At 36.6% G+C, this 13218-nt stretch overlaps 1 protein-coding gene across 2 annotated transcripts in view; it reads right to left on the minus strand.

Annotated features, from left to right (window-relative positions):
* Positions 1-13218, minus strand: part of VPS13B (vacuolar protein sorting 13 homolog B) — a 482028-nt gene that overhangs the window by 111279 nt on the left and 357531 nt on the right. For both annotated transcript variants that reach the window (XM_074898647.1, XM_074898646.1), the window contains exons 34-35: positions 9404-10106; positions 18-155 (exon numbers count right to left, since the gene is read on the minus strand). In XM_074898647.1, coding sequence (XP_074754748.1) covers positions 18-155; positions 9404-10106 — 841 coding nt within the window. The remainder of the gene's footprint in view (positions 1-17; positions 156-9403; positions 10107-13218) is intronic.

Raw genomic sequence — 13218 nt, forward strand, 5'->3', positions numbered from 1 at the left:
AAAAGTGGAATGCTTACCTGGTCCATTAAGGAAGTCCTTAATTTGCACAGTGATAAGAGGAGGTGGAATACCAGTTTTAGCATCTACCTCTCCTGCTACTGTCTGCAACCAAATCTTGCAATAATCCAGAGCATCTGGTAGAGTTTTCCCAGGATCTACAGGTGATAATGATCACAGTCATTAATGATATTCCAGGAATATGATACATCACAAAATGCTACATACAAAATTGATTAAAATTTAAAAGTTTAAAATGTAACACAGTGAACTATTCCTAGTGCTACTGTTATACATAGCATTTGTGCCTACAGATGGATGTGTATAACAATGCATGCATACATAGGCAAGAGGGAAAAGCTGTAATTACACAAAATGTAGAAAACACACAAAAAACCCAAGTTAAATATTAGTAAGACATCAGTTAGCACAAGACAGCTTTAATTAGCACACAATTTTAACTTTAATTATGTTGACACTTAAGGTCTCCCTAGAAGAGAATCTGTGCTCAAAACCTGCTTCTTCTGGATTGTGTCTGCATTGCCAGGTAGAGAAAATAATGACAGAAAGATAAATGATAAAGGCTAAAAGACGAGAATGCTACCACATCTCAGGAATAGAGCATAACGACAATGGGGTTATATCATTCTCTTTGGAGTTTCACTCAACAGCTAATCGTAGTTATTCTTGCGTATGACCTTGAATTGTATTCCTTTGATCAGTTTATAATATCGCAATAGTCCATTAAAATTAATTTCCTCCAAGTGCTATTCTGGTCTTCATTTTCCACATATCACAAATGACAAAAACAATACTGCAAAAAACACTTTTTCATCTTTAGCAACTCATGACCTTCATTGTAACAGTCCTCAATTCTGACACTACAGGTATCAAATTCTAAGTAATCAATTATTCTTTATTATCAAGACTGCTATGTTAATTAGAATGTCTGCCTCATCCATAATGATTTAAGGAGATTTTCTTGTTGTTATTCTTTCCCATTTTCAGTCAATTAAAACCTGCTACGATTTATTTGAATTTTACTGAATGAATTCTTTTCAAGAACAGTATTTACATACCCACTATTACAGTCAACATATGGTATTGTGGTATCACAGTCATATGTGGACTGGGTATATAAAGTTAGCTTTGGAATTTGTATTTCTTGACCTTATCATGTGATTTATATAAAACTTGGCACATATGAACCCTTATGTGATTTCAAAGAACCTACTGAAACCAATTGATCATGACTTTAGATCTATATGGAAAAGATCAAAAGTTAGCACATTCTTCTGTTTTTATTTGATCAATTTTCAGGCAATGACTTTACAGCAGTATTTGTACTGCATAGCATATACATTACAGACTTTCCTTCCCTTTATTCCTGCTATACAATTATAAAGTCAGCTCTCAGCAGTTATTTAAGAGCTGTCACTGCATACAACAGATTTGTATATTTTTCCACGTGAATTTCTACATTTGTATGCTTCTTAGACCTTTCCTTTAATTACATTAACCAGAATGGTGTGGCACACTCCCTTTTCTATAGTGACTGCTTTAGGGAATATCTTGTTTCCTGTGTCTGGAGTTTGTCTAGTATACTGAAAACAATAATAATAAAAAATCTTTACCACCAAAGTACACATCTTTTCCGAAATATAGTTTTGTAGTTGTTCTGAACAAGGATATTATCTCTGACTTGGATCTATACCATAATATCTTGTTTTGTACTATTAGCTCATCATAAATAATATGCCAATGTTTTTCAGAACATATACTGTAACACAGTGTAAAAATTACTGAACATTGTGCAATGAACTTCACTGAGGCAATGAAATTGATGTCTAAGTTATTGTTCCTTCAGAAGTATTAGTATAAACATTCAGGTGTGGCAATATGGGGCAAAATATTGAAATATGCCATTATTTTGTCTCATTTCTGAAAGATATCATCACATACTGTATATAGCAACCTAGATCATCCACTGGCTTTTCAGAAATCCAGTAAATTTAGTCAAACATTTATTTTGAAGAATACATTTACAGGTGTTCCTATTATACTAAGATGTGTTATTTTATAAAATACCTAATAATTATTTCATAGTTGTAGCTGTTTAAAGATGAAAATATCTCTGATGAAAAGAACTTACATAGCAGAAAATCCTTGCATGACGTAATACATTAGTTATACAAACACTGCCCTGAGGGAACTGGGAATTGCAGCGTGTAAGCACAGGATCAAAAAAATAAAGGAACTATGGGTCTCTCAGGAGATTATTTTGCTCCGTCATGTCTCCAAGGAGCGCAGCACCATCACCTCTTCATTACCCGGGGCACTGCAGGACTTGGATACATCAATAATGAGGACTCCAGAATTCACAGATTAGGAACACAACACAAAAAACCCTCAATGCACAAAATTAGCCTGAGTCCAAGAAAATATACTGCCCAGCACTGGCCTTACTGATTTAAAGCATTTTTGTTTAGTTCAAGTGAAACTGTGTTATTCTGAAACTGAGCTAATTCCAGAAGCAGAATAGTTACATTGACACAATTTTGCACTGGAGATAGTAACCACAAAGGGTCATGCAAAGAACTAGTTTGAGTGCTTCCAAGCCCATGGCATATGGTTAATTTGGATCATGGGACTTGACCATACATTGAAATACGCCAGATATGGATCAATAAATAAGGTTTTATACAATGAGAAGACAGCTAAAATCCAGAGGTTTCAAAACTGACTATGCTGGTATATAGCTCCAAAACTTGAAGGGAGTTCCAAACAGGAGCTATAAAATGTATCTGGGTAAGAAAAATTAATTTACAAAGGTCAAAAGACTGAAATATGTGTATCTGGATTAAAATACCATCTAAGGTAGAAAACAGCACATGCATCTCCATAGGATTAAGAATCAGGAAAAGAATAAAAGATTATCAATCTTCCTTATACCAAGGGCATAGGAATTGCCACAGAAGCAATCAAATGAAATAGAGAAAATTTGGGCTGAAAAGTGAGGAATTCCTGATGGGTAGAGCTGTTAGAAAAAGGACTCTTCTCCCTCAAGGAAACGATGGAAACATTCGGAATGTTTAAAAATACACTTGACAGAACACTATAAAATATACAATAGGGAACAATTATGCATCAGCAGGGAACTGGTCTGAATAATGTATTATAATAGGTCATTTCCATTTCCATTTTCTATGATTCTCCCAAAAATCAACACTTAAATTTGCAGTTTTTGTATAAAGAAAATGTTGGTGAAAACCCAAGGGATGCATATATAAGTAAAAGGAGAGGCTAGAATTACTCCACAGCAAGCCAAGAGAGAGAAAAGCTTGAGAAGTGAAGAGCGGTGAAGACGGCCAGAAATTCTATCCTCCACACCACATGAAAAATTTATCTGTGGCAGCAAAAGAAAAATGGTGAGACAACTATCACAGATTGACAACCAAGAGTGTAATTTAAAATCTGTAAGACTGAGAAGCTGAGGCCTTTAATACATCCACATCATCCTTCTTCCACCTTTTTTTTTTTTTTAGAAAAAAATAATCCTTGGCTATTTTCAAAGCCACTCAAACATCAAAAGCCACTTTTAGCCTTGCTAAGGTCCAGATCTCAGCTTAACACTTTATGTGCTATCTTCCTAAACTTGATTTGAATTTGCAAGCTTTTAATTTCACCTGCTGTTCCCTCACTCAGCAGGCAGCAAAACTCGAAGTTCTGAAGAGAAAGGGGAGCAAGGGGAAAGGAAAGGAGGGAAGCTGGAAAAATTCCACATTTTGAAGATTTTCATTCTCCAAAAAGTCGTTTTGTTCCGTTTTGTAGCTGAGAGCCAGGGCAGCTCTGGGGGCACAGCCTGTGGGAGGCTTTAACGGGGGGGCTCAGTGATGCACAGTACCCCAGCAGCCGCCAGGCAGGGGACAGGGCTACTGAACGTGTGTGCGGGACGACAACTTGGCTTGTTCAGCTGGAACTTTATCCAGACCAAACGAGCTCTGCAACACGCTTTTATTTCAATGGATGAATCATATTTTGGTCTGCAGTCAATTTTAAAAGCCAGTACGATGCTGCAATCATCTCTGCATTTCAAACTCTGAAGTGGAACGTTTGGTCTTGTTTTAAAAATGGTTTCCATTGGAATTTAAAGGACACAAGTGGGAAAACATTTCTACTAGCGTACTCACAACTGCTGTGTCAGGAAGTTCAAAAATGAGCACTTACAGTAACCTGAGGAATGTACATTCCCAGGCCAGCTTGTCTTTACGGGTTGGGGCTGCACCTCCCCCATGTCCATGGATACAGATGTACTGGACCATAAATATACTCGGAGGGGAACAGGTGACACTCCGGCAGAACTCCCTCAATGCTATGCTAGGAAACAGCCCTAAATCCTCTCTCTGCCTCGTAGGAAGCACAGGCTGACAGAGAGGCAGTGAACCAGACTTCCTGCCAGAGCCAGCCTGCATTGCTCTCCACACAGCCTGGGCTTTCCATTAGATCAGAGGTTACATGTGGTCTTAGCTACTGCATCTGCTCTTCGTGGACCCCCTGCCATCAAAGGCGTGGGTGTAAAAAAAAAACAAAATTAAAAAAAAAGAGAAAAGGATAATTCTGGATGGCCTCACAATGCCCGTTTTTTGCAAATGCTTCATTGGCGGAAGCTGAAGAAATTCCATGCATAACAGATATTTACTGAGAAATTTCTCTCCCTTAAAACAACCAAGCACCACAACCTCCTCTTTGAAAGTAAACAAACAAACAAATAGAAAAAAGATTTTTCAAGAATGCCCAGAGCACAATGCTCAGGAAATGAGGCAATTTTGTATCTGGATTACATTACCTGAAACAAAGCAAATAAAGGTTTGAAAAAATATTTATAAAAGCAGCTTATGAGATTACATTAAAAACAATTGCACCCACTTTTATTTAAGTGGAAATGGCCAATGCTCTGTTTCGAAATCTAACAGTTAGCAGATGCCTTTTTGTTAAATGTAGGATGAGCATTGAATAAAACAACACTATTTTATAGTCTCTTTCAGGGTAGTTATACAGAATCTTACAAACTCAGGGAGCAATTAATCCTTTTAATGGCACTTATTAAGCAGTTAATATTTATTCCATTAATTTATTTACTTTGATTTGAAGTTCCTATACCTTGCGGCAGCATAACTGCAATCAAGCTGTGCAATTACAAAAATAATTTAAAACACAAATGAAGCAGTTTAGCACAACCATAATAAAATTCAGCTAACATTTTAATAACCTAGTAAGTCTCCTCCTCCTACAAACTGATTTGCCAGTGGACTTGGTTGGAGGGAAGGATTGAGGAAATGGAAAGTACAACCATCAGGTCTTTAGCTCCAAATCAGGCAAATGCTCCCACCCCACCAACAGACACTGGTCTGATGGAGGTGTGCTGCTACTAACTGCTAACGCAATAACAATACTTTACTTTTAAATAGCCCATTTCCTCCTATTTTATTCACAAGTTCTTATTTCTTTCATGTTTCATAAAATAAGCAAAAAATAACACAGCTAGTGACAGAGGAGTCAAGTAATCTTTGGATGAAGTTCGTTTCGGCAACTGTGCAGAACTCTCACAAAAAGAGTGATTGCTTAATGTGAAAGATCCTGAATTTTAAGCTCTGTTAACTTGAACTCTTTCAAAAATAAAAACAAAGCCCTTGTCCCAGATAAAATTTATCTGTCTTTGTAACAGTATTAAAAACTTCATTTCTAAACATGTTCAAAGCAGTAAATCATCATAAGGCAGTAAGCTTAATTTTGTCACTAGCCAAGTATCAATTATTGTCATCTTTAAAATTCATGCCAGTGCAGTATTTTATTCAAAGCTTCATAAAACAGACGCTCATCAAGCTACCTGTTAGATATATCTCTAAATTACACAGTATTCTTTGCTGACTTACAGCCGAACAATATATTTCATATACACAAACAGGAGATGAGGGATGGAAAACATAACTAGATCCAAACTATTATCAGCTTGTCTTTACCCTAAAGTTGGCTTTTTTTCAACTAACGTCCATCAAAAAATAAGATCTTTCTAATTTCACAACAGAATTGTGTACTTGCTTCTGCCTTGCAAGATTTGAGAGTTCTTTCAGAACTGTAGATTTTTTATTTCAAAAAAACCCATTACGAAATTATAACACAGTATTTCATAAAACCTGAAACTACTGCTGTTTGAACTAACAGCAGTCAAGTCTTCAAAATTACACAACAGAATTGATTTAAAACAATTTTTCCAAAGGCTTTAAAACATTCCTAAAAGTATTCTTATGAAGCATATATGGTGTATGTATATACACAGAACGATGATTTGAAATGGCAGAGTTTTTATTAGCATGTCTTGGATCTAATCTACATGTTTCAAATATATTGTAACTATGTAAGCTTGACCATATAAGCAATGAGAATCCATCCCTATAGGAGCACCAACAAATCTTTATAACAAACATCACGTATTTTTCCTTTTGCCCAGACAAGTCTCAATTTTTTAGGTTGTGATGAAACTTGCTATGTTACAGGCCTGACCTTCTGAGCTGCTGCTGTGCTGTTGCCTATCTCCATCATGTGATGTAACACACACAATGTTTTCATCAGGTCTGCTTGTCTAGTCCCACTGTTTAAATGGGTTTTTTTGGTTTTTTTTAAGGGGGAATGTGCTGCATCAATTCTTATAGTCCAGTTAAAATATATCTTTCAAGTATAGCTTTCGTCCTCTTCCCTATCCTACCTTAGATAATTGAGATAGCTGCATGCATACATATTAGACACAAGAAGAGCAGCCTTGCAGAGAGTCTGACTGGAAATACTCTTAGAAATATTCACTGTACATAAAACATCATTTATGCCCTCTTCCCGTGTTCCAGTCCTTGATATACAGAGAAATACAGGAATATAGTGTATATCTACTGTACAGAGGAAGAGAAGCTAACTTAGTTCTGGGAGAAAAGCTAACTTATTTCTTTCAAATAAAGCTTATATTGTTCTTCATTTGGATGATACATCTCTTTCAGCTAAAATTGTCAGCAAATAGTCACAACATCAAGAAAAATTGGTGACTGATTAAGTCGACTGCAGCAGTGCAGAAAATGCCATGCGAGGCTCCTGATGCTGTATTATATGATATGAAATACATATACACACACATATATATATAAAACATACATATAACACAGTTCATGGCTATTTTCCCTCAAATATACATGCTAGAAATGAAAAATAGAAATTAGCAGAACGAACATATTACTACAGTGGTATGACAACATTAATCCTGAACGATACAATTACAAGCACAGCAGGTCTTCCTAAACAAGAGGCAATAAAAACTTTATACTACCTATTTTGCTGTGTGAATTATAGTGTGACTTGAAGTGTGGATTAGTTTTATTAACTTATTAATACGTTTAGGATGGTGTTTTTAGGCACTAGAGCTTTGGCACCCACCACTCAAACTCTTTCAAAAAGAGCCCTAATCTTTCAGTAGCAAGCACAGGATTCTGTCTGATACACGGGTATGGTACTTACTACTGCCCATAAAGGCAGCAGGATGAGACCAGAACTTCTGCCATCACATAATGTCTGACTCCTGCCTCCTCAGTCTTTTACCTTTGCCAGACATGGAGACAAAATCCAAAGAAAAGGGTAAAACCCACTTAGGGCTAATCTTTGGTCCTCCAGGACCACTCCTTTGGGTTTCACTTGAACTGCTGGTAACTGAGGAGCTCTCATGCTGTTTGTTCCTACTATCTTTATTATTTAAACTTGCCATGCTTCTGTGCAATCTGATCCACTTACAATTTGTAGGAAGACTTTATTACAGCTTGTGTTTTCTAGAATTGCTTCCATAGAGAAGATGCTGAAAGACTTCAGAAGTTAATTGTAGAAGCAGAATGGAGAGAACTTTGCCCAGTTTATTGGTAATGTGGTGGCAGCTTGTATGAGGACACACCTGAATGCCTCAGAAATGAGAAAGGAGGTAGTCCTATTGCATCTTTCCAAAACACTAAGTTAGTGAAGTTCTGCTCTTTAACTTAAAACTGCTCCAATTTTCCTTCTGGCTTTGCTTTGTTAATTGATGTGTTAATTCTTTTAATATTAATTGCTACAATGACCACCTTTTATATGGTATTTAACAAATATACATGGGAATCTGGAGTAAATCAAATTCACGACACAGCTGTGTTTCTTTCAAGACAGGACAGCAACAGCAGAGAGAATTAAAAATGGAAGCATGATAAAGAAAATGTGGCAGAGAACAAGTCTCTCTGTTTTAAGTATCTTCTCTCCAGCAGTCTAATTTTCCTCACTGTTTAATCCCTCTTGAAAGTTCAGCTATAAATTGGATTCCTGAAAAAAGTTAAGATCTATTAAAAATAGCATTTTTGGTCTTCTGCATAAGCACATTATTTTAATGGCAATTTTCAAAAGATACAATCTCATTCAACATAGATTTGGTATAGCTGCACAAAAAACTGTATACTACTTTTCACAACTAGTGTGTTGTATGAACTCTGGCAAGAAAAAGCTAGCAAAGTCTTTTACGTACAGATCTCATATAGTGAACAACTTAAAGCCCCATACTTTTCTGGCTGCATGTTCAGCAGATCTCTGCATTCTCATTTACACTTTTTTGGGATAACACTCCATAATGTATCTCACTAAATTCTTATACCCAGTACTGAATGCCAGACATGAACTCAATAATTTGATTTCTCTCTTCAGTAGTACAGATAAAAGAGAAAAATAAAAGTTCAGAATATTTTCTGTTGAAGAGTTATTCTGATGTTTCTTATTGTAAGGTTTACATATGAAATGAAAAAAAAAAATCTATTAATTAAGGGAAGGAAATTTTTGCAAAACCCTATTACCCAGCTGAAAACTTAAAATCATTACATCATTAGATGCCATTTGGAAGATCACTATAATTTTCTTACAGTTTACGATCAAAACACCAGGTGCTTCTACAATGTTTATCTTTAAATTTTATCAGTAGGCTAGTATAGGAAAATATTGTGATATTCAGTCATAAAAAAATACTTTTAATGAAATCAGTTTAGCTTACAACTCTTACTTCCTTAGAAAACATTGAGAAGTTAAAGTAATGCAACAATACCTATCACAACCTGGTAATGAGAAAGTAATATCAGGGAACAGGAAGAACTAGCTGCTAAAAGGTTAGATCTTAATTAATTTCAAACATTTTACATGCATAACTTGATTCAGCTGCAGGGTATAATGCTAAAAATATGCATATTTAATGATTGATTTTCAAAGCCATCCTAAAATTCTCTCAGCTGTTTTCCACCACTCTAGTAACCGAAACGTGCAATTATTTTGGCAGTTATAACCAGGAGTGAATTTGAAATGGACTTACCTGTACACTTGTAGTCTGAGGCTACTCCTTTAAGACCAGCATCAAACACCGATATTTCTACCTTTTGCTTTCTGTGGTGGCAGCTCAGGAGCACAGAGGGCTGTGATACAATAAGGTAGAGAAATGGCTCTAGCTCTATGTCCCCAGTTCCCCTCCGACCAGGCTGCCGGACAATAGTTATACCCAAGGCTTGTCGAGCAGATGATCTTGTGGATGCATGCAGACTTTCCAGTGACAAAAGACCTTTTTTTCTCTCAGTGGACACTGGAACGTTACTGTTCAAAAGATCATCTGCTGTGACAGAGGAAATGCATGGCTGACTGGGCTTCTTGGTATCATGGCTGCCACTTGTGCCTGCTTCTGGAAGGTTCAAGGAGCTTTTGCTTATTTTCTCACCATCTTTCTGCTCTTGTACTGATTTTGATTTAGGTAAAGCAGTACACGAGTAAGTCATCAAGGAGATTCGACTTGCTGTAACAAAAATGTCAAAGGGAATGAAATTGAGATTCTTCACGATGGAAGACTGGCGGGAAGGACGGGCAATGCGGTGCTGGCTGGTACCACTGTGCTGCTCGATCTGAACAATTCTGATCTTAACGCTGTCACTGCCAATTCCACTGTCCTGTGCCCCGCTATAACGAGAAGAAGTTTCAACTGTTCCTCCATCAGATACATCCATTTTTTTCTGTTCTTGTTTTGAAACCTGCAAAGGAAAATATTATATTAACTTATGATATCCATATCCCAACTATTTCCATTTCAGTGGCAGCAAACAATCACTACATAAACATGATGTCAAAAAAGAGAATTATAAAAAAGTATCTGCCAAGTTAACTTTAACACAGTAATCACTCATGAAAACACAGCAGGTATCTGTTCCAATGAAATGATGACTCACAACAGATGAAGTGCCAATAGAACATGAAGTAAAAATAAAAAAGGAGCAACGATTTCTAGGCTTAAACACCTTTTTTTTTAAAAAAAAAATTTTAAACTTTTTCTTTAAACTAAAGAATCTACAAGACATTTATGGCTAAATATAAAACCATATCTCTGTGAAATAATGCATTTTAAATAAAAAGCCTAGTCAGAATAGTTTTCCAGTTTTGAGCACTGATGCTCAAGTCCTCTTTGGCATAAAAATATTTTACCATGATTAGATGAAATACAGTGTAATATTAATCTACTGCAAAATCACAAAAAGACTAAATGGAAATTATAAGATGAAATGTGTAAATAGTATGTTGTAGAAAAAATATTTTTCTTAAGAGTCATTGAAATGACAGCTGCCACATATAAAAGACCAAAGTTTAAGGAAACATCAGCACTATCTAAAGACTGGCTCTGTCATGGAGTATGAGTTCTTAGCTTACTAGGGCTCACCAAGGCTACGTATGGTCTTGGCTGTGACATTCACATCTCTCACATGAGAAATCATTGCATATAGAAATAGTTCAAAAAGAAAACATACACCACTGATAAACAGAAAAAAAGAGCATTCCTTCTGTTACAGGAAATGCAAGAGTGAAACAAAAAGTTGCAAGGCTGTGTCCAGAGACCACATTGTACCAGGTCAGGAGACAGAGATAGGCAAGACAAGGAAGTGCTTCAGGAAGAAAACACCTTCAAATACTGCTTGTGAAAAAAGTAGAAATCCTGTCAAGAGCTTGAGGAAAAGATGGGGAGCGTATGCTAAAATATTTGGAAAAAAACCCCTGCAGAAATTCAATAATGCTAATAATTATAATAATAATATATGGCCATCTCCTCAGATTCATATGGAGTTTAGAGTCATGCATTCACCCTATATAGCTTCCACAGCATAACTAAGACTTCCATCTATGCTGCCCAGAAGTGTTTCTGCCCTGCTCTGTACAAGAGCTAGCATCAGAAATGCCCAACTTGGATTCGTGAGCCATCCAGCCCAGGACACTGTGACAGCACTAGGAGAAGAGTCTCTTGAGAGAGACCATGGACCCTGGCCACTTCTGCATTCTGTTCCTCTCCTACTCCCCAAACATCCACAGCTGTGCATTTGGGATGCCAGTGGTACAAGCCTGCATTAGTTTTAGTAACCATTTCTGGACTTCTCATCCATGAATTTATCCACTTCCTTTTTGAATATGCTGACAGTGTCTGGCCTCCACAACCTTCTTGGGCAGCAAGTTCCTTTTTTTCTTTGGTTTAATCCAATCTCCTACTAGCATCATTGCATTTCCCTGATCTTTTGTAGTGCATGATTTGAATGTTCAGGTCCATGTTCAGCTTTATTACTGTTTCTATGACTTTGTAAACCTTGATTGTAGCCTCCCTCAGCCAAGTCCTCTCCAGACAAGGAAATTCCAGCCTTTTAAGGCTTCTCAAAAGAAGCTGCTCCAGCACCTTTCATCATTTTAGCTTCCGTTCTTTACTTCTGTAACTCCACTATACACTTGAATACTCTACACAGTATTCAAGAAGTGGGATCACTACGGTTTTATATACCAGGAAAATGATGCCTTCTCTCTTGTTCTCAGTCTCTAGCCTGATGACCTCCAATATTTTGTTGTTGTTTTTTTTGGGGGGGCTTTAGGCTGCCACTGCACACGGACTCAATGATTTAATTTCTTCATTTCAGCACCTACTTCAACGGTTTCTTTTTATCTTCTCCACCTTAGTGAATTTTTGAAAAGGGCAATATGAACCAGGGCAAACCATACCTTAACTTCCCCTTGAAAAATATAATAATGAATTACAAGTAGTTACAAAATCTAACAGCGACTTAATTATAGAAATGCAGGGCAGTGAATTACTGAATTTCTTCAAACTGGTCTTTATGCAGCAATATTAATAGATCCTACATATACTGCAGAAATTGGTTTGTGGAGGAGTTAAAGAAAAGCAGGCTTTTTTTAAAAGGTTCCCCTATATTGTGCTTTATGAAGCAAAGGGAGAACCCCCCTCTTCTTTAAAGGAATGAACATACTAGAAAAAAGTATTACAGAGGAAATCCTAAAACAGAACCAGTAACTAGCTGAGATTTTCTTTGAAAAGGTTTTTGCCAGCTCTGGTTACAATCTTTCCAGATTCACTCATGTACATATTTTTCAAATAACCAATAAAATTCCTTACAGCTGATTTCTATGGCAGAGTCATATCACTGAGTTGTAAATGTGATACCAGTTTTAATACAGCCTCTGTAAAAATAACTAGAAACTGTTTTAATGAATGACTACATTGTGAGCCAAGCAATATTGATTCCTCCTGATATCCTAGCAAAGTTAGGCTATTTACAACTGAGCCTCTCTGTCTGGTAAAGTATAAGTGCTTCACCCGTATCCTGCACCGATGGCACTTTCAAAAATGGTATAGGTGATTTTATTGCTCATATATTAAGGGCAAGCAGAAGGCAGAAAGAATGGAGCTGTGAAACAATCTTGCCACATAATTTCATGAAAATGCTGCCTGAAATGAAGTAGAGGGCATATGATGCTAAACCCAGCAGTTTTTAATTGCTCCATACTCATTAATACAGTCTCATGAACATTTTTTTTAGAAAGCATGGTTCTCTAGTGAATGATGCTTTTATGGGTACTACATGCTATTCTCTTGCTTTCCTCTATGCAGCAGAAATTTCTACAGCTATCTGATGTTTAGTTTATGCTTGACTTGGCTAGAGAGATTGAAAATACAATGTCATACACTAAATGATAATATTCTAGGGAGAAAAGCATTGCATGTGTATAACTGAGCAGAGGGAGAACACATGGTACTTCTGGTTTCTGAACAGATCCTCTCTTCTCATACCTGAATAGATTTGACATGAAGCCTAGTTC

The sequence above is a fragment of the Athene noctua genome, chromosome 2, assembly GCF_965140245.1.
Source record: "Athene noctua chromosome 2, bAthNoc1.hap1.1, whole genome shotgun sequence".
NCBI lineage: Eukaryota > Metazoa > Chordata > Aves > Strigiformes > Strigidae > Athene > Athene noctua.